We start from the raw sequence: 22849 nt of genomic DNA on the forward strand, positions 1-22849 counted from the left end.
CTAGGGGTGCAGGGTATAGGAAAGGTTGAGAACCACTGTTCTAATAGTAGAAATATTAACTCTTTTAATCTTTCATCTGCTGTCTTTTCTTCTTTTTAAATTGCACTAAAACATGTAAATTAAATTAAAGCATGTAAAAATCATGTTTACTTTTATTGTTTTATCCTGGCTGTTAATCATTAATAAAAAAACAATTTAGCTAGAGAAAGATAGGATGAAAAGCTTCATTGTTCAGAAATGCTTTCTACGCAAAACATCTGGAGCAAGCGAGCATCATTTCACCAATGATGATGCTTAAGTGCTGGTGAATCAGGTCACGGAGAATAATGTACTAAGGGAGCAGAAGACAGCTTTATGTAATGGCATTTATCTATTTCCATAACCTCCGATTTTCTGCTCCAGTGAACTCCATGCCACCAGTTTAAGGAGGAAGACGTATCAACTGGCCAGACAGAAATGGTTTCATTCATAAATACTAATGGCACATTTATGAAATCACTTGTTTTTAAAAATATGCAAGTATATTATTTATCCTTATTTATTGCAAGGCTAGAGGAAGATATTTACATCGGAGGCCAGTCTACTGCTGAGCAGCGGACCTGAGGTATCCTGCTGGGTCCAGACACCAAGGTGGGGAGATGGAAGCAAACTGGAAAGGCTGAAGGGGGGGGGGGGAAGCAAACGTTGGACGGCAGCTCTGTGCCCGGCGGGTGTATTAAAAGAGAAACAATTGGTCACAATACGCTAAAATCCCAAAGGATCTAGGCCTTGGGTTGTGTGAATGGTGGGAGATGCCTACGGTTTCCAAGGGGGCTCCGCATGAACTTGGGAGCGAGGAGCCCTAGTAACCGTTCGCTGGAGAGAAAAGTCCCCCCGGTCTTTTGACTGGCTGCGATCTGTCCCTCCTTTCGCCTCGCCCACAGGAGCTGTCGGTGAGCGCTCGCTCCAGACAGAGGGCGGGGATCGCCGACTGGTTTAATCTCCCGGGGAGGATTCCGCAGCTCTCCTAATCCTCCTCCAACCTTCCTCCTCCCGCCGCTCACGAGCCCTTCAGCGGAGTCCCCGCGGCTGACTTCCCCTCCCTCATTTTCCCCGCCCCGTCGCTAGCTGGAGGGGGCGGGCTGGGGCTGGGGCTGAGGCGGAGCTGGGCGGCTGGCCAAGGTGCCTCCAGGCGGGGCCGGGCTAGCCCGTGGCGCCGTTTCCCCTGGCCAGAAGCGCTGCTTCCCGACCCGCTGCGCTTTGTGTGCGCGCAAGCGGGAGTGACTCGGCGACAAGGCGGGAGCTCAGAGCGGGCGGCAAGTGAGGGAAGGCGGCGGCGGCGGCGGCGGCGGCGGCGGGAGCAACAACACTATGAGCGGGGTTGGGGCGGCGGCCAGCGTCGCTGCCGCTTCTATTCCGGTCGGGAAAAGCGAGAAACTGGATGAGGCTCAAGCTCTGGCCCGCAGTTGCGCGGGAAGACCAGACTTTCAGCCTTGCGATGGGTTGTCGCTGTGCGCCACACACAGTCACGGCCGCTGCTTCCGTCTGCACTGGTGCTGCCATCTGGGCTGGTGCCATTGTGAGTACAGAGGGCGAGGAGGCTGGGATGGGCGCGGCGGATGGGACGGGAGAAAGCAAACCAGAGGAGGGATTCGGGGGGGGGGGGCGGGGGGGTGTCCCTGCAAGCTGCTGCCTTCCAGATGTTCCGCGCTGTTGCAGGGAACCCCTTGGCTGAAGGCTGCAGATTCGTGGCGAGGCGGCGGGCGGGCGGGCGGAGATTTGTGGAGCCTTGGGAAAGGGAGAGAGATTGGCTAATCACTCCGGGGATGGGGAAGAATCGGTAGTCCCGAGGGGGAAAACCTAAACCTTTTGGTGGCTTTCGGGTTGTGGCTTTTGCTCTTAGAAGGAGCCGCTTCGAGGAAGGAGATGGGCTCTTGCCTGATTTCTTTCTCCCTGATGCCCGGAGCGAAGATTTGACGAAGGATCAATGGTGACAGACAGCGTGGCATCCGCAGCCTAGATGGATTTCTGTGTCCTCCCGGGGAAGAGGGATTTGAGTGCTTTTGACTAGGACAAGCTAAGGAGTGGGCTGATCTGCGGTGTGTTGAGTATTGAGTGGGTAGGTAGGGAAAATGTATAAGTGTAGCTGGGAGGGCTCAGCGCCGACCGCGCCAATCAGCTGAGCGGCGCGATCGGCTGAGTAGTGCGGGCATCCCGGGGCCCAGATCGCCGCGCATCACCACCGCTACATAAGGAATGCATCCCTCCTCTTCCTAGATCTTTTTCCTAGATCTTGATTCCATAGGCAATGAAAGGTAGCAGACCACTTAGTTAAGCCGTCCATAGCTATTAGAAGCAGCTTAGCTCTTTTTTTCTTCTTCTCAACTATAGTATAACTGCTGAAGTCATATATGCCTGTATTAGACAAGAAGTAGAGTCATCCTTCAATACTATGGACAGTAAAACCTCTTGGCTTTTCCCGTTCAATCTTTTCTTTATTTAGAGAACGTGGGTGGCCCTCCTGATGTAGCTCCAACCAGTATCAATCAGTGTTGAGGGAGGATGGAAATTGTAACTCTACGTTTGGAGGGCGCAGTTCTCTAAACCTCGAGCCAACTGTTGTAGTTGGCGTAGAATAATGTAAATAGTAGTAAGTGAAGCTTGCTTTTGGATTATAATAAAAAAGGCCATTCACATTTTTTCTATGGCTGCATATGTAATTTGATGTATGGTTTGAAAAACTAGCCTGAGATTGCTCATGGAATGGTTTTATGCCTAATACTAGCTGTCTAGTTTTCAAGTTACTGTTTTCACTGATTCCCTTAGTTTGAATGTATTACTCTTAGATAAAGAATGTTGTCCGCTCATCTTTTCTTGGTGTTCAGATTAAATTTTCCAATTGACTAAGAGCTCATTAATGGTTTTTGATAATCTAGAGTAAAAGATGGGACACTGGGGAAAAAGTTGTAAACTGTAAACATATATAATTTACTTCACACTTTTATCTGCAGTGGAAATGGCAATAAACAGAAGTAATACTATCCGTCTGGAACTAGTCACAAAACAAATGTCAGCAGCTTGCTATAACCACTTCATTATCCAGAGCCAAAAAACTGGAAGTCAGTGCATGGAGCTTGTTGTAGCAGATAAATAGCACTTTATATTTTTTCTGTAAGGATGCCATTGTTCTCATTCAAAGCCCCAAAGGTTTTCTCCCCATTCATAGGGACACCATAATCTGCTAGACTCAAGTCCTAGGAGTCATGCAAATTATATTGTGAAAATTATTTTGTTTTCTGTTTTAAAGGTATTTTTCATTTATAAATTAGAAGTTATTTTCTGAAAGCTGCCTATCTAAATAGAAAGTATAAAATTATCAGTTAATTCTACCTGTCCAAATCTGAAATTCTACTTGTTTTGGTGTTCTCGTGTTTTCATCAGTTTTTTCTTTCTAGCAGTTCATCAATGTGCTAGCAAATGGCAATAAAACATACAATTCTTCTGAGAAAATGGGTAAGGGCAGGATGAAATTTGACATTTTCCCTATGTCTAGATTGCAGAAGTATCCTGTTGGTTACTATTCTTGAATTATATGTTACCTTCCCTTCTAGTACCATGTTCAGCATTAAACTATGTCTGAGCAGAGCAGTTTTCTTCTAAAGAATGAATTATGTAATCCATAGTAGTGTTCACTGATTGCTCAAGACAATGTTTTTATTTTCAGGCTATTGAGCAATCAAGCCTATCTGAATTTGCTGTTTTAATGCTTCTGATCAAATGGCTGAGTTTATTTTCTCCACTTTCAAACACTACAGTCACAGCAGGATTGGGCGCATCATCTAAAATCCAAATTGTATTAGACTGTGTGATAGCATTCATAACAAGTGATCCCATATATGACTGAGCTTAGAATTTCTGCACAGTCTCTTTCATGTACTCATTAAAAACATCACAGGTTTTCTTTTATGATATATATCCCAAGTGGAAATTGCAACAGACATTATGTCAGATTTGGCTTTTTGCTTTTGGTAGTATTATACTCCAATGAGGCCAACTGATTATGTGCCATTAAGTTAGGGCTGATTCTTATCAAGCACACAGAGAGATTTTCTCCATAACGATTTAACCTGGTCTTTTAGATCTCTCAGTGGTGTAGTCATAGCCACTGTAACTGAGTCAATTCACTTTGCTGCTGGTTATCTTCTTCTCCTTCCTTCCACTTTTCCCAGCACAAGTCTCTTTTCCATGTACGGTGTCACAGGGAATACCATGGCTTGCACTATTCTGATTTTTGTAGGTATAGGTAGATCATGGCATCTGATTATCTTTTCCAAGATCTTCGTAGCTGCTCTACCAAATGTTTGTGTGCGGCATATTTGACTGCTTGTTACTTTACTGATGATGGTTGATCCTACAAGGCAGCAAATATTTAATATACATTCAGCATATAGATTGAATAAAAAGGGGGAGATTATACAGCCTTGTCTCACTTCTTTGGCAACCTGGAGTCAGTCTTCCTCATTATGTTCTATCTCTACTATGGCTTCCAGTCCTATGTTAAGCTCCTTATCAGGAGAATTAGATGTTCTGGGATTCTCATTTTTCTAACTATATTCTACAGCTTGACATGATCAACACAATTGAATGTATTCTTTTATAATTAAAGAAGCACATACTGATTTCTTTTTCATATTCTTTGGCTTTCTCAATTATCTAGGCTGCATCAGCAATTATGTCTTGTGTTCCTCAGCCTCTTTTAAAATCAGCTTGAATATCTGGCATCTCTTTTTCCACGTAGGGCAGGGGTCTTCAAACCCGGCCCTTTTATGACTCATGGACTTCATCTCCCAGAATTCCTCAGCCAGGCACACTGGCTGAGGAATTCTGGGAGTTGGTCCATGAGTCATAAAAGGGCTGAGTTTGAAGACCCCTGATGTAGGGCCATCTAATCTTCATCAGATGATCTTGAGGATTATTTTGTTAGCATGTGAAATTAAGGATTTCTGATGAGACTCACTAAACTTTGCATAGGTGAAATTATTTAATGTCTTTGTTGCCCTAAATGTAATGATTGAGTTGGCATAAATCACAGAGGTAACAGTTAATATCTTCAAGGCAAGAATGGTATCTATAGTGGTTCCAGATTAAGCTCCTCTCATTTCTTGCTAGAGCTAGAAAATACAGTAGGCCTGCTTCAAACATGAGCACATTTACCAGGAATTGTAAAGACTTTGAACTAAATGAAGAAATAGTTTTATTCAAATCTGAATTAGAACATCTTCTCTTATTCCTGGGATAGACTCCATATGTATTAATTCACTTATTTTTGTAAACATAGATGCTTGCCAGTGAACAGGCAAAAACAGTGTAGAGAATGGTATGTCGTGTTTTGCATCCCTCCCTGGGGAAGGAACAGGACTTAAGCATAGCTGCAGACACAGGGTAAAAACAGCAAGGGATGTGAATGTCTTCTTACAGAGTTATACAAAGGCAACACTTTCTAGGCACTTCAGTTTAAAATGGTGGATGATAATTATAATTTTCAGTTAAAGACCCTGGGTTTGGTTGGTTTGGGGTTTTTTTTTCTATCTAATGTGTGAATGTTCTCTTAAGAGATGAAAATATTCAGAAATCTAAGGAAGACTTTGAAGTATCACAAATTCTTCCTTTGATTTCTGATTCTTTTTTACTTCTTGAGAGAAACAGATGCAAATAGTTATAAAAACTTCTTATGGATTTAGCACTTAAACAGAGTCTCCTTGGGAATATTGCATAATGAAATATATTTTTAGTCAAATGACTTGCAATTTCCAGATGTGGGTGATAAATAATCAGAATACATGTATATATTTATTCAATTACAATTAATTGTTTCTGCTTAGAGTTAATTGGACATGACTTGTTTTGGAAAGTTTCCAAGGTACAGCAAAGGAAATATTTTTACTATTTTTTTGGCAAAGTTATGACTATTTTTGCAGTTTTAATATATACTGCCTTTAGGACTCCATAAATTGTTTTCCAGTCTTTTTATATATAAAAAAGCATGCTAGCTTCATACTATCCTACTATATGGCCTCAGTATGCCTACAGCCTGGCAATATAATCCTTCTGCAACCATGGTATGCTGAGCAGAGAGATATTAGCTACCAACTAAGAGTTGATTTGGGAGCAATTTCATAACATATTATTTTAAGTGATCTCTCAATTTTAATTTTAATTTATTATAATTAGAAATGTAACTGAGGCCAACCTAGAATTAGAACTTTTTAATATTTGAATAAACCATAGAACAGAAGTTGATGGTTGGACTTAAACTGAAAGACATATGGAAGTAAAGCTTTCATCTCATTTTGCTAATTAATCTCCCAGGTATTAATAAGTATGGTTTATAAACATGAGGTTCTTATACTGTAATCCTACTATTTATGTGCAGCATTTCTGACACAGTGATGGTTTCTGATTTTTTGACATGGAACATTTTTAGACGGAAATTCTATGATGTAAATGTTTATTTATTTAAAACACTTTTTGATTGCTCACCTTGTAAAACACAACTCTGAATGGCTCATGACAATAATAAAAACCAAATACAATAAAACAAACAAAACCTGAGGCACTTGAACCACAGTCTCTAGCCCATGAAACAATGCAGGTAGTTAATCTAAAAGCCCCAACTTACTATTGAGTTGTAGCAGAGTAGGGAATATGCAGCTCTCTAGATGCCAATAAAAAGCATTTTGCAAGCATCCTTAATCTTGAAGGGCTGCTGTTTATGAAGATTTGGAAGACCAGTGGTTTCCATTCCTGGATTATGAGGTTTATGCTAAGAATACATTTTAGGATATTTCTGATATACTTTTGGTCCCCAGGATCTGAGATAACCATGTTATTAAAATCTGATTTAATATTTTTAGATTGATATCCCACCCTTCTTCTTGAAGGACATAGCATACCCTCCTCTACTTTTCCCCCCACAACATCCACCCTGTGAGATAGACTAAACTGAGAGAGAGTGGCTAGTTCAAACACAAAAAACCACTACACCACACTAGCTCTCACAGAAGTATATTTTTGGTTGAGACAATGGAAAATGCAATTAATTGCATTAATAAGATAACATAAATATATCAATTCGCAATACTAAATATGTTTGGCAATAGTTTGATATAATTTTTGGGAGGTAATTCATAGCAACGTTTCCCATCCAATAATTTACACACTTGATTAATAATAATATTGTAAATTCACTAAGATATTATGTGAAATTGATCAGCAGATTCTTGACATATGAACATATAGTAGTTATAAATTGGAAGCAAGTTGAATGAGGAAACTGTTAGGAATCAGTTAGAATTTAACTGATCGGGCAAATATCTTTTTCACAGCTCACACCTGTTTATGTTATTCTGTACTCCATTTACATTTATGATGAAGGAAAAGGAAGCGGGGTTGTTCAAGTGGCAAATATGAACAGATGTGGAACAAAAACAAGGATTAAACTCAAACCTCCATTTCATTTTTCCATAGAGAAGGATTAATTTTGCATAATACATTGATTTTTACTTTAGAGTTTGATAATAGTTTTTTTCTCTAAGTAAGAACCTTTTTTCTGTAAATGCAACACAATAGAATGCAAAAAAATGATACATTTCCTCTACTAACTTTTTCAAATATTATCTTTTATCAATCCACTGCTAAAAAGCAGCCTTTTAACATATTCAATTTTATGCAACTCAAGAGATTTCATATTAGAAATTACTTTGGTTACTTGTAAAACAAATACAATTGTACAATTGTAGATACCTGTTATTTTCTTAAGGCCTTTGTGTATATTTCTCTCTCTGATCTATCCACGCATATATACATATACATGCATGCACACGCACACACACACCATACACATATACACAGAGAGAGACACAAACACTTTAATATACTTCTACATTTTGGAGATGTAATCATGATTTTATAATAATCATACCAAGTTTCCATTGTAGAACCTATCTTGCAAAGGTATTTAGTAACTGTGAATTCAGAAAGCATTTTTCACATGTATAAAATTATTTGAGTTCATGAAATCTTTTGAAGGACTATCTGGTCTGTTTCAAGAATGAATGCATTTTAAGAGTAGCAGGGACCACTCTCACAACACATTAGCTCAGTATTTACTTGAAGGTATTCACTGCTGCTACCCAGATTGAAGTGCTTGTATAAAAAATGCAGTAATTCTTTATTCAACGTATAATATAATGGGTCAATGGTATTTTTCTTAAACCCTTCTACTAGTTAATGAACATTACAACATGGCATATTATTTTTTCACTCTAATATACTATTATTTGAAAGCATTTTCAATTTTTATTTTGATATTCTGAAAAAAAATTACATTCAGATAAACACTTCTAAAATAGATTTAACTATTTGCTTATTAAATTATCCTTTTGTGAATATTTTGAACAGATTGAGGTCATGGCAAACCCTGTTAACATTTAGCAGAATCAGTCTTGACATGGAACTACTAATGTGATTAGAAAAAATAAAACAACAGAAATGTGAATTAACATAATGTCTTTAATTTTTACTTCAGACTCTCACATGTGATCATCTAATATTTTAGTTTGGATTTAATTTTATGTGTGTGTTTCTGAGTAACTAAAGTTGTCCTTAAGGATTCTTAAGATTCTTCACATATCCATGATTTCTCAAATGTAGGCAAATGTGCAAGTTCTTATTTTACAAGTTATAGAAATATTAAAACTCTTTACCTTTAAAACCCCAAAGATGGCAATATCAAATGATACAAAAGAAATTTTTTGTAATACGTATCATCCTTCTGTACTGGTAATACTAACTGGCCATGGTAACAGAACATTAAATTAGATGGGTTTTTTTGATTGAATAAACAAGGAAATTCTTTTCACACTTATGTTGCACTTCGGAAGCTTCCTGTCTTACTTTTTCATAAATGTTGCATTTTTGCTCTAGAAACCATAATGTGGAATTAGAAATCACACACCCTATACTACTTGACTCATATGTGTCTGAAGATTCCTCAGAGACATTGTGTATTTAATGTAATGGGATATATGGATAGTTAAAAGGTATGATATATTGGAATATATTAATTCAGGGAATATATCTTGAATTTACTTTGATTGAGAGCTAATCTGATTATTAAAAATAATTACGTGAAAAGATGATAAGCATTTAATTTTTGTCAATTAATGCTCAAATTATTGGGTTTCAGCATACTGATAATATCTGGCCCTGTGCTGCTGTGTAACCTCACCCAGCATGCCCATGTAGACATTCAATTGATGTAGCCTGACAAAGCAGGCCTCAGTGGATTTTCTTCTGAAAAGATATGTTAAAAGATTGCACTGTAAGTTGAATAATTATATTAATCTTCATAGATTAATATAGCAATCCTGCTGTATTCAATTGTACTTCTCTCTTAATAACAACTGGTAGGGTAACAGGTTACATCTATGATAACGTCCACATAATTAAAAATATTGTTAAAGAATATGATATTGTTTTGTATATGATATATGCATATGAGAGCAGATAAGCATCATCTTATAAGAAATACTCTACACTGTGGAAGATGTTGTGCATAGGACCTTATTAATTATGTTTGGGATGAAGTCAGTTTCCTCTCCAGTTCCTTCAGTATTGCACACAAGTATTAGAGACTGTATGAATGTATATTTTAAAGGGAATAACTATTGGTACAATTGTAAGAGTCCTGCCCTAACCATAAAATACAGGCCATGAACCTCTAATACCCAAACCAAGCCATATGCATGATGCAGAAAATTGTCCATTTTTGCTAGGATTTCTATAGGTAGTGTATGTACCTGTAATAATACAGTTTAAGGCCACGGGTAACATTTTCTAAGAAGGGCTAGAGCAGTGGTAGTGAACCTATGGCATGCGTGCCAGAGGCGGCACTCAGAGCCCTCTCTGTGGGCACGTGTGCCATGCCCCGGAGATGGCAACCGTCCCTCTTCAACCAGCCGCCCACTAACTCGCCGAGGTCCCACATGGCCGGATGCATCCCAGCATGGCTGGTTTCCTTCCCCCCATCCCATCCCCCCTGGCCTTGCATGCTCTCTTTTTCCCGGGCACGACCCACTGCATTGCCTCCTCAGCTGTCGGCTGGCCGTCCAGCTCAGAGGCGGCTTCTCTGAACTGCTGGCGGCGGGCCTCCCCAGCCCCTGCCTTGCCTTGCCTTGTGACAATGGCACCCCCACCCTGCCACGCCTTGCCTCGCATGATGAGCCTCCTGCCCACTGCCCCACCTGCCAGAGACCCCCTGGATCTCCCCCAACCCTGCCCGGCCCCCACAGGCGTCCTTCCCCATGAGCAACATCGAGGTGACCACACCTACCTTGGCCACACCCACCCAGTCTTCCATGACCACCACAGCCATGCCCACCCAGTGGGCCATGCCCACCTGGCACCTGGCGATAAATAAGTGGGTTTTGGGTTGCAGTTTGGGCACTCGGTCTCTAAAAGGTTCACCATCACTGGGCTAGAGTGAGGGGGTTGATGATACAAAGTGGGCAGGACTTTGTAATATAAAGAGGGCCAAGCTACATTGGTTTCACCTATATCTTCGGTGCAAGTCTCTGGAGTCTTTTTTTTAAAAAAAAAACTGTATTAAATCAAGTTAAGTCCATCTTTTCATTTTTTTCTGCTTCAAAATGGCAAAAAACTATGCCATTAATTTTTAGCTGTTTTGTGTACAGGGGATTATGGTACTATAAAAATGTCACCCGGGGCTATACAGAGCTGTAGGGCCTCAAAAGTTAGTTGATAACTGTAAACATTTCAGGGACAAGTAGAATGGCCCCAAAAGGTGATTATAGAAATGACTCGTTGGGCTTTTCTTCTTTGCTTTGCTGCACAGTAGAAGTTTATTGGAAGTTCACATATTCTGAAACTGGATCTCAGCTGACTTTGCTAAATGCAGGAAATCCAATAGCATTAAAAGTTCACCATAATTTTTAATGGAAAACGGGAATTTATCAACTAGTGCTGTGAAGCTTCAGTTGATTAGCTCAGCCATATAGCACATATATTTATGGCGGCTCCTTCTAAGGAAACTAGACCTCTTGTGAACACTTGAATCCCTAAAGCAGGGGTCCCCACCCCAGGTCCATAGACCAGCACCAGTCTATGGCATGCCAGTAACTGGGCTGCGCAAACAAGCGAAGCCCCATCCATGGGATGCAGGCAGCACATGAAACCGCGCGCCCCTTCAATCTGTGGAAAAGCCTCTCTCTCCAGTCCCTGCTGCCCAAAAGGTGGGGGGGCCTGTGTCCTAAAACATTTCACTATTCAGAAATGGAGTCGGTGTGCAAAACAATACAATTTCTCACTTTTCAAAGTCCCACAAGCTCCCCTCCTCCCCCCCCTATTGTCTATCTTGAATCCAAAAAGTAAAGTATCTCTTTGGAGCCATAAAATCATCCACCGTTTTCCAGCTTAGGTTTGCATACTTTAGTGTTCAAAAATTTTATCTCAATATTATGGAGGTTGCTCTTGACACAAACATTAATTCTCACTTTCTCTAGTAGCTTTCATAGAAAATAACTTTTTCTGGTGGGTTTAAAGGCACAATATTGAATTGCTACCTCCACATAGAAAAACAAAACATCTGTTTATGGAAAAGGAAGCTCAGCTGTGTTTATCATGTTTGTATTGGTAAGCAATACTTTAATTTCATTGCAAGGCAGGGGTGGGAGGAGAAGATTGTTCTACAGGGAACCCATAATCTAATTGATCCTTTTAAACATCATAGAATCTCAGCGTTTTCACCTACGAAAAACATTCGGTCCTTTTTATGCCAAATTACAAAAGGCTTGTGGAAGGCAGGATGTATTTCCGGGAAAAGTTTATTTTTTTTAAATATACTCTTCCAAATTGCATTTATTTTCCAATTACTTATAAATATTTGCCCATCTTTAAATAATCAAATATTAGTAATTAACTGCTGCTTATCTACCTAGTATTGGAGGGGTTTATAAACAAATCCAGATTTTTCACAAGCTGCTACCATATGTCTGCTATTCTTAGAGTTACTTTTGTATCAGTATGTTCTCAGTGTCATCCTCCACTGTCCCATCAGAAAACGTACCCTTAGTTTCTACTTTCTACAATATCAGAATGAGCATGCATTTATATTGGATCATTATCAAAATGTATTCTACCAGGTGCCCTCCGTCATCAGAATATCTCACTGGCAACTAGAAAAGAAGGTCTTCTTTGATGATGAATCCCTGCAGTTGGACTTCCTTCTATTTTCCAATGATGCTTGCCTGGCAGCCACTTCCTTATCCTGCCACCGGACAAAGATATTTTTATTCTGTTTTTCTAATTACCTGCACTAAGCTACATTTTTGGTTATATATATTACAGTTTTTAACTTCTGTTTTTCCATATCACGTGTTTATCACATGTACCCTAAAAGCAAAGGCATTTGTAGTTGTAAATGAAAAGGAACTGTGTTAGTGTAGAATGCACTTTCACCAATCTGAAATAAAATGTGTAGTGCCATCAGTTGGATGGTAAAGAGATACAATTGTCATCTTTCTCTTTTAATGAAAGAATAAATATAATTACCATTTATGTGGACAATCGTGTTTTTCAAACTTGGCAACTTTTAAGATTTGTAGACTTCAGTGCCCAGAATTCCCCAGCCAGCATGCTACATTATTTGTGATTGTACAGGTGCTTCCTTGCAAGATTTTTATTACACAAATACTCTACCTTTTTCACAGAATTTAACAGCAATTCAGGCAAAGTTGTTTTCCATTTGTAACCCTCCCAGTTTTCCTCCTGCTTCTCCCATCAGTTTTCTTTTCAGAAAAATCAATTAAAAGAATAATAAAATAAAATAAAATAAAATAAAATACCTACACAAATATTTGTATTGATAGGAGCTATCCTACTGAAAACAAAAAAGTAATATTTATGTTTTCTTACCATGCAAAATGAGGGTTATTTTAAATAATTATAAAATTGGAGCCTTCTACTGAACTACTGTGAGGTAAAACAATTTCAGTGCTATTCCGAGGAAACATGCACAAATGGACTGCTATTGTGCCCTGTCAGCAGGAAATGCTGCCTGTGTTATGGATACAACCAGTGCTTTTTTTCTAAAAAAAAAAAAAAAGGTGCCGGAAATCACACACGTCATACAACCCTGCCTTGCCTACCCCACAAGGTTCCATCCAAAAAAGGTGCCGGAACTCAGTTCTGGGCATTCTATGAGAAAAAAAGCCCTGGATACAACTGAATTTTAAAAGGAACGTGGAAGAAAAGAAAGTGAAAGAAATTAAAGATAAAAGCAGAATGACAACAGGAAGAGAAACTATGACTCTTGTTTGAAAACATGTTAGAAGATTACCCAAAAGAATGAATGGAAATGGATATAAGGAAAGATTATATGGAAGCTGTTTTGAAAGAGTGAAAAAATGTTAGACGCTGGCATAGAAAAAGAAAAGCTGGTGGAATTACTGTATGAAGTGAAAGAGGCTGTAGATGAAAAAAAAATGCATGAGGGACAATGGCTGCTGTACAGAGAGATAGTTACATAGAGTGGAGAGCCTAGTAGTGGTTGTCTAGTAGTTAAGGCACTAAGCAAGAAATCAAGAAAATATGAGTTCTAATCCTGCCTTGGGCATGAAAGTCAGCAAGTTGACTTTGGGCCAGTTGCTCTGTCTCAGTCCATGAGAGAGTCAGGCTCCGTGACAAGCCAGTTCGTCAATTCCTGTTACAAATGATAGATCAACACTTGGTTGATCCAGAAAAAGAAAAAAGCAGACTCTGCATTTGTGGCAAAATGCTAGGAAGAAAAAGAATGGATAGTTACAAAGAACACACAGTGGTCCAAGAGAGCAAGCACTTTAAAACTGAAAGATAATATAAAATACCGTACAGCATTTTTGATGAAAATAAAAAAAACACCATTGTTTTGGAAGTGAATGAAAGAACTAAATAGTTCAGCAGAGAGACTAGAATCAAAATTAAAAAATGATTATGAAACTGAAGTAGGATATACTGCAGGGAATATATTAGACATGGAAATGGGATTGAATAAGAATAGATCTACAAAGAATGGTGCAAATATTAGTGTATCCAAGAAAAAAAATGTTGAAAAGAAAGTTAATTGTAAGACTACAGGCATAGCTGTTATAATTGAAGAAAAGTTTAAATATGGATGTTGTTTGCTTATAGAATAGCTGTATATCTTGTTTAATACGTGTGTCAAGACTATTTATACTTGATGATTGAGGAATGTGATTACTGCTCTTCTATAAAGAAAGAGATGGGGGGAAGAGCATGAGTGAATATTAAAACCTCAGGGACAGGAGGTTCAATTTATTAAGTATGTCTGGGAAGATGTTGAGCAGAATTATGATTTTGTCCAATTTTTATATAGAGGCATGTTTTTGAATGTTAGGAGTAAGTGAACACAATAAGAATACGTTATTAAGCAGCGTGTGTGTGGTAAATCAAATGATATAAAATAAAAAATAAATGGATGCTTCCTGAATGTGAGCTCAATATATAAAAATGAGGGACCCATGCAAAATAAATGCACTGAGACAGAATGAATGACAATCAAATCCTAAAACAAATTAACGAAGCAAAACCAAATGGTTTCAGAGGAAGAGGAAGACAATGAAAGTTATGGTGGGATGTAGTTGATGACATACTCAAAGAGAAGTGAGGAAATTTAAATAGTAAAAGGCAAAGAATGAATTGATGTTTGGACATGGTGGAAAAATGGGTGCTTTATAAGGATAGAAAGGTATACAATTTAGCTGAAATGACACAATTTAGCTGAAATGAATAAATTGACTTCTTTGGGGAAAAGTCATTTACATTTATTGGTGACTGGTAGCCAATTATGGACTTTCTGCATAAAATCAGAAAAATGATTTTGGGATTTAGGTTTTTGATGATTAGGATAGATTATAGAAGGAATACTGATTATAGAAGGAATAATGTAACCTTAAGAGACAGAGGTCTAAGTATGTTTGTACTTATATCTGCTATGATGACCATCAGAAGCCACTTTGTATCTTTTTCTTTCTTTTCTAATTTTAACTGTTTTAGTTTACGGCACTTTTTGATTTCTCTTCATTTTTTTCCTTCATACTTTATATTAGTTTGTATCAGTCTTCATCTTTTTTTATTTAAACATTTTAATAAAAATATATTAAAAAGAGGAAGATATAGAGAAATTTAGCAATTGGTTGTTATGTAAATTATGTTATTTTTTTCCTTTTATTGTATCTCCCTTTATTATTTTATTTTACTCTGCTACTTTATACTTTATGCTTTTCTGTGCTTTGCATAATGTTGCTTCCACTGACTTTACTTTCTTCTAGGTATTGAAATTATTTTTATTAGAACATAGAATAAGAAGGGCTACATTCATAAACAGAGCAGAAGTTTGTGGTTCCTTTGAAAAGAGACAGAAGTCAGCAATATCTCTACCTACTACTGCCTCTGCACGGTTTATCATGCTTGCTTCCAATATCTGGAAGTGTCACTACTACTCCACATTTATTTTTCACATTTCTACCCCCACTGCAATCCAGAGATTCTCAGCTGCTTCCGCAGATTATAAAACCCAAGTAAACTTTTATGGTGTAATATCCACAGAAACAGTAAAACCATACTATCCAAATATAAAACTACGAGCAATAAAAATAGAAAGTAAAGATGGCATGATCAATTCAGAAGACCAGCTCTGCCTTTTAAAGCTTCTGAAACATCAACAAGGACCGAGCTACTCTGAATATAACCAGGAGGCTGTTTCATAGAGTCAACATGCCATGGAAAAGCAGCAACTTTTCATTGTAATCCCCCCCCCGACCTCCCCAAAATGCAAGAACAATAACAGTGTCCCTCTCTTTGATCTAATTGTTCAGATAGTACTGGTTGGAGGAGGTGATACTGCAAATATCCAGGCACTGAGTCTTAAAGGAATTTATAAGTTCAAACCAGCACTTTAAATTGTACCTGGAAATCAATTAGCAACTAATGCAGAGTCCGCAAAACCAATGTTATATGCTCTTAACAATGCCAGAAAGCATGTGGGGCCATTTTGGACCAAGTGTAATTTCTAACTAGGATGGAGCCAAATATAACGTTACAGCAGCTCAGCTAGGTAATAATAAGAGCATAAACTACTGTAGGTAAACACTTCTACCTCAGGTAGGGTTGTAACTGATGCACCACCAAAAATGGGCATGGTCCCCTCTGGCCATAGTTTCTACCTGCTGTTCCAGCAGGGGCTGGGAGACCAGAAGGAGCTCCAAGTTGTGAATCTGCCCCCTGATAGGTATTACTTGCCAGTCAAGGAACAACTCTCGGGGTGACAGAGAACCGTGAAGTATCAGCAGCAAAATAATCTTTCCCAGCTGTTCTCTGTGTGTTTTATTATGGTTCATGGCAGAGTCAGCCAGATATTTAGATTGTATTGAGCCCTTCCCAAGGACCAGGGATAGGCAGATTTTGTTTGATGATATTAAAGGTATGTTCAGGATGTAAGTTGTTCCAAGTAAAGCTGCCTTTTGCAATTGGCTGATGGTGATTTTGTCAATGATGATGGTATTTAGTGGTGTTCCTGATGTTTCACACCTGAGGTGCCTGATACTACTGGTATTATTTTTGCTTTCTTTTGCCACAGTCATTCTATTTGCAGGTTTTTGTATTCTATGAGTTACTCCAGTTCTTTCTCTTTTATTCTGCTGACTCCGGATCCTCCCAGAATGTAAGCTGTTCCAAGTAAAGCTGCCTTTTGCAATTGATTGATGGTTCTTTTTTATTTCAATATCCTTTTCCTTGATCCTGCTTTTATATGGTATAGTCAATGCAATCCTATTATCTTCCTACTTGGCATAATTATCAGAATACTAGCGGCTTTCGAGGCTTTAAAATCTCTTCATTTCCTGTCTTAAAATGGACTGGAGCCACAACAGTCCCTGGTGGCATAAAGAAAAAAATTAACATTCTAACAAAAGGCTGTTATATAATACTTTGCCTAAAACAAAGCAAATAATTTCAAGATGTGGGCAGGGGGAAGGGGGAATCTACTATTTTACAGAATATTTATTTTCCGTGACTAAGAGGAAACAAATGATAAGTATATGGAAAAAGCCAAGGAACTGCCAGCCAGATGTCTTCAGGAGGCCTATAAGCTAAGCATATTCTTGTTTTAGACCAGGGGTAGTCAACCTTGGCTCTTTTATGACTCGTGGACTTCAACTCCCAGAATTCCTGAGCCAGCACAGCACAGCTGGCTCAGGAATTCTGGGAGTTGAAGTCCACGAGTCATAAAAGAGCCAAGGTTGACTACCCCTGTTTTAGACTTTCGGCACCTGGCATTCAATAGTACTAGAACAAGTTTTTTTCCATGATCTAGTTAATTTCTACGAAGTAAAATTTGATTCTAATATTTTTTTTCATATATCTTTTGTAGGTAAATATGTTTATCAGCCTATGACTCCAGTAGAACAGCTTCCAAGTACTGAAATACCTGTCCGGCCTCGAGGAACCATAAATACTATTCAGATAGCTGTCTCTCTCACAGAACACTTTTTGAAGTTTGCACCTGTCTTCCAAGCACCATTACCACCAGACTCCCCACGGTTTTGCACAATTTCAGACCTATTTATTGACAATTACCGTGTGAAATGCATCAATGGGAAGATGTGCTATGTGCAGAGGCAACCTCCTGCTCTTTCCTATAAAATGAAGCCCCAGGAGGTCCCCACACGCAACGCCTTAATTTTGAGAGAGAATAATACACCAAAAATAGATCATTGCTCATCCCCTTCCAGTTCTGAGGATTCTGGGATCAATGCTGTTGGGGCTCATTACGTAGAGTCATGTGATGAAGACACAGAAGAAGGAGCAGAGCTAAGTTCAGAAGAGGATTATAGTCCAGACAGTAGCTGGGAGCCAGATGAGTGTCCCCTTCTATCACCCTCACAGTGTGAACTAGAAGTAATTGAAACCATAGAAACCACAGTGTGAAATTCTGAGCTGGGAGCTAGCTAGGCATATTAAAATAACACTGGTTTTATAGCATTTATACTGGCATTTTTGACAGGTCCTTTTTTGCAGTGTACTTGATATCCCTCAAGGAACACAGTGACAATATTTAGCCATCTGTGAATTAATTCCTTGATACTCATTCTACCAATGAATTTCCAGGAGCTCTCCTGTATAGCTGAAAAGATACCAGAATGTACATCTTTAGTTACAGACTAACCCTCATCATGATGAAGATCAGCTAAATTTTGCAGTGGTCAGGTTATTGTAAGCGAGTGATTTTCAGACTTTGGTCCCTAGTTACTTTAGCACAAAACCTGGATCCCAATATGATACAAACACACACTTTTCCCCAAGAAGGACATTTGTGTGTTTACCGGCATTCTATTATTATCAATCAGTCCAATTTTATTATGGTCATAGACTGTATAACTGTTACTATATTCTGTATGGCATTATGTATGGTAGTCTAGGTATCAGTGGCTTACACCATGTCCTACAATCTTTTCAGGTAACCTGTGGTATAACATACCACTGATTAAGAACCCTCTTTGAAAGTCATTATCTACTCTGAAATAAGCAATTGGCTGAGGATTTCTCATTTGGAATAAGGATTTAGCCTTTTGTGCATTTGCTGAATATCAATAGGAGGTAGCCATACCTTTGATGAGCAGAGTTAAATCCATAAGCAAATATTCTTTAAGTGTATTATTTTATGTAGGAGACAAGAAGCCATGGCTCTCCTCACTCGCTCAGATGTTAGGTACATCTTTTTAAATGACTTGCATACACTAACCTTTTTTGCCAGCTACAGAGTAACTCAGGAGATTGCTAGCATAAGCACAATACTCAGCCAATATAACTGAAACTGTTTCTACAATAAGAACATGTCAGAGAGGCTTGAATTAAAATCCTTCAAGGGATACATTATTACACTGCCAACTGACCATTATATATCATTCCACTGATATAGAATTTGATTCTAAATATTTAAATTACTTTCTATATTAAAACAGAGAACAGCTGGATTTTGTTATAGAAACAAAGCATATACGAAAGAGCTACTCATCTGAAATAGGTATATTGTGACTGCAATTTCAGTGTATATTCTCATAATGAAAGTTAGGATTATTTTTCAGATCAGCCAAAAATATAGCCTGGCTTGGTATTTACCCATCATAAAACAACAAAACGAAATAGGAAAAGAAAAAGAAAAAAAGGTTAAGCTTTTTGCTCCCAGCAAAGGGCAGGCATAAACTTGTGGTGTTTAGGAAAATCAGGAAAACTAATCAGGATATGTAACAGTATCTGTTTTAAAGAAATAAACACAGTCTTTTTTGCTATGGATATATTTAATCAATGCACTTCCAAACTGAAGAATTGTAAATGATATATTAACTGATTTAAGAAAGTATTTCAGTATAGAACTAGGGCAATAGAATTTAATAGTTCCATTTATTAATCTGTACATTTGGTGACTCAGTATTTACATTTAGTACTGGGTCTATTCTATTATCTATTTAAATTATCCACTTGTGCACAGTAGGTTTGACTGTAGCTAGATGAAAAAGGTGTCATGATAGTTTTAGCCTCTAACATACAATATTTTGATTTAAAAAAACAATCTGGAAAAAAAGCAGTCGATTATTTTCTTCTAGCTTTGCTTAATCATTGTTTATGTTATTCAGTATAAAACAGTGAAAAGTGTATAGTGGAAAGAGATCTTTATGCCCCTGATGTATTCGTGCCTCCATTTTAAGTTTACACAATATGGTTATCCTGTCAGAAGAGGTGCCCTGCTAATCAGTTTAAAGATTATGGCCCTTTGAGCTGTAAATGTGCATTTTCCCCCCAATGTTTTAAAATAAGAATTTCAAATACACTTAAATAGTCATGTACCAGTGAATGAAAATGTTTTACCTCCTAACCTTTTTGCATTCACCCATATGGTACATAACTAATTTTTCCCCCTGTAACATTAGGGCATCTATTAATAAATATAGCCCTGTTTTATAATGGTTCAGTTAATTCACTTTCCATTAAGTTTATCTAAGAATGGTAACATATAAATATGTACAGTTGTAGCTCTCAGTATTAGATTATCTTATGCTGTGTTGTTGAATGCTGCTCTTTATATACAATCTTGACACATAACTAATAACTAATTTTTATACATACACTCAGACATAGGCACTTTTAGAAAATATTTAGACTGCAGTGTATTATGAATGACTATAAAATTAATATGTACTTTAAAATATAAAATATTACCTTAAGAAGTAAAACAAACTATTTATTATGATACTAAAATGTATTTCTTGCCCCCACTCCCCCCAAAAGAAAGAAAAACAGTTTTAGCTATTATAACAGGTAAATCCTTTCTTAGTAGTTCTGAAAAATTACAGCATTCTTCTAATTTTTAAAGAGAACACTGTTTCCTTATAGAAGTGTTATCTTGGGATTCTTAAAGATTTTCTCAGGTGATGTTAAGAATTCTTATGGATTTTATAGAAGAAACTGCATAAAATACGATTATATACTCAAATTATTTGGAACTCGAGATTTAAAATACAGCTTGTCTGGTTGTGTTAGTTTGTGGCTAACTGTCTAATATTTTTTTTTAAAAAAAGCAAGAATTGGGAATTTTGGCAATCCCAGAGAGAATTACAGAGGAATTGGAAATTATATTTGAGAGCAGAAATGAAGCAGGTTTTGAGGGAACACTTTAGTTATGTTTATTATACTGAAGAATTGTGATATTGCCACTGTTTTGTAGGGTAGAAGGCAAAATGATTTAACCAGGCTAAGATTAGATGAATGTATTCTGAACTGAGAAATGAAAGCTGGAGAAAATCAGTACAGACATTCTTGATCAGACTATTAATGAGCAATAGCTGCATACAATATTAATCTCCTAAAATTACTCTGTTTCAAAATCTTAAGCACAACAAAGTTGGCTTGTTTCTGGCTTCCCCGGAGATTTCCTCAGTGTAAGCCATGCAGGATTTGGTTGGCTGATTTAGCACATAAATACTGTGTTTCAAACTACTTTCAAGAGCACATCATTGTTTCATGTAAACTTCTCACAAAATAATAAATGTGAAGATTGTTTTTGCACAACCATAGAATAAAGTGGATTTCTTTTCCACAGTTTTGTGGCACTACAAATGTTCATGTCTTAATGTGAAATGGTGTGTTTGATGTTATCTTTCATCATATGTGAATGTACATGGGCATGTAAAGTAAGTTGAATTGGACATAGCAACCATCACTTGAGAAACAAGAGTCAAGCAACAGGTTCATTACAACTCTGTTTCATTAATACCACATTGTATAAAGTCATTATATAAACTTCTTGAAAGGAGAAAAATTCACTGAGCAGGGGGCTGGATTAGAAAACCCCAAGGTCCCTTCTATTCTATTCTATTCTATTCTATTCTATTCTATTCTATTCTATTCTATTCTATTCTATCCTATTCTATTCTATTCTATTCTATTCTATTCTATTCTATTCTCATCAAATCTGGGCACTTTGGAGATGTAAAGCTGAAAGAATCTCTTTTTCATGGATGCTTTTCAAGATTTTGATTTTTTAGGGATATTAAACAAGTCACTTAACTTATTTCAAAAACTATTTTAGAGAATAGCAGGACAAAATGTAAGAAAAGGCTGGGCCACAAACATTAAATGGCAACACAATTTTTGAATAACATCCCTGATTTCGTATAAAATCAAAATTATTATGGTGTTTCAGTATGCTATGGAATAGTATATACTAGTACATAGCATAGAAGTGAAACTGCAAATGGCCTCAAAGCTTATTGCATGGAAGATCAGCATGAATTGTACATTGGAGAGAAATCCTCATCCCATTGTGACAGGTACATATAAAATAAAAGGAACCAGTAATATATTAATATATTCACAACCATTTTCTACTGTTGGACCTCAAGCTTTTGTTTAATATAAAGGTTATGTAGAAGCTTCTTGGGAAGCCTAAAGGCAGAACATAAGCATATTAATTCTCACTGTTGCTTCTCACCAACTGAAATATTAGAAATATATTGTTTCTAATCTCAGAGACAACATATGACCACCAAGTAGCACTGATTACTCTATTCTGTTAATTATTATGACTAAGCATCTACTTTAATAGCCATCACCTTACCTCATGGCAACAAATTCCATAATTAAACTATGTGATTTAAGGATTTCCTTTTGTGTCTTCTGAATATTTTATCATTCTACTCATTTAAGAATTTTTAATGGGAAAATGGGAAAAAATCTGCTTCCAAAACTATACATTATTTTTCAAAACTCCAGCATTCATTTCCTTCATCTGAAGAACTGCTCACACACCTGGTTGATCTTTTCTAGAACTTTTCTAGCTCTGACTATGCTTTGTAAAATACAGCAAGCTGAATTTTTTAAACAATATTTTGTTTTTGACATATCATACTTTTTCTTTTATTGGTTGATACTCTAGTATTATGTTCTTTTCTTTTTGGTTTCTGATTGTAAATAAAATAAAAACAATGTTCAAAACACGGATATGACAGTTTTTTCATTACAATAGCAACTAATGAAAATTTTGACCATTTACACACGTGAAAATTTTACTGAAAAGGTAACAAGTTTTAAGTGTATCCAGATACCTTTCCCTCTTTTATATATGCTAAATATGTAAAGCAATCACTTCTCTTTGTCATGGTTATTAAGCAAATCACAGCACTTAAATGAATCATGCGATCATTAAACAAATTCAGTTTTCTCTATTGACCTTCTTGTT

The 22849-nt window shown here is 37.4% G+C and overlaps 1 protein-coding gene across 1 annotated transcript; it reads left to right on the forward strand.

Annotated features, from left to right (window-relative positions):
• Positions 1 to 1350: 1350 nt before the first annotated feature.
• On the forward strand, positions 1351 to 21439 carry CUNH3orf70 (chromosome unknown C3orf70 homolog). Its single transcript, XM_015814160.1, has 2 exons — positions 1351 to 1558; positions 17486 to 21439. Exons 1-2 carry the CDS (start codon positions 1351 to 1353, stop codon positions 18040 to 18042), a joined length of 765 nt encoding a protein of 254 aa, XP_015669646.1. The 3' UTR covers positions 18043 to 21439.
• The last annotated feature ends 1410 nt before the right edge of the window (positions 21440 to 22849 follow it).

This window comes from Protobothrops mucrosquamatus, unplaced genomic scaffold (genome assembly GCF_001527695.2).
Source record: "Protobothrops mucrosquamatus isolate PMUCROS unplaced genomic scaffold, P.Mucros_1.0 scaffold225, whole genome shotgun sequence".
In the NCBI taxonomy this organism is placed as follows: Eukaryota; Metazoa; Chordata; class Lepidosauria; order Squamata; family Viperidae; genus Protobothrops; species Protobothrops mucrosquamatus.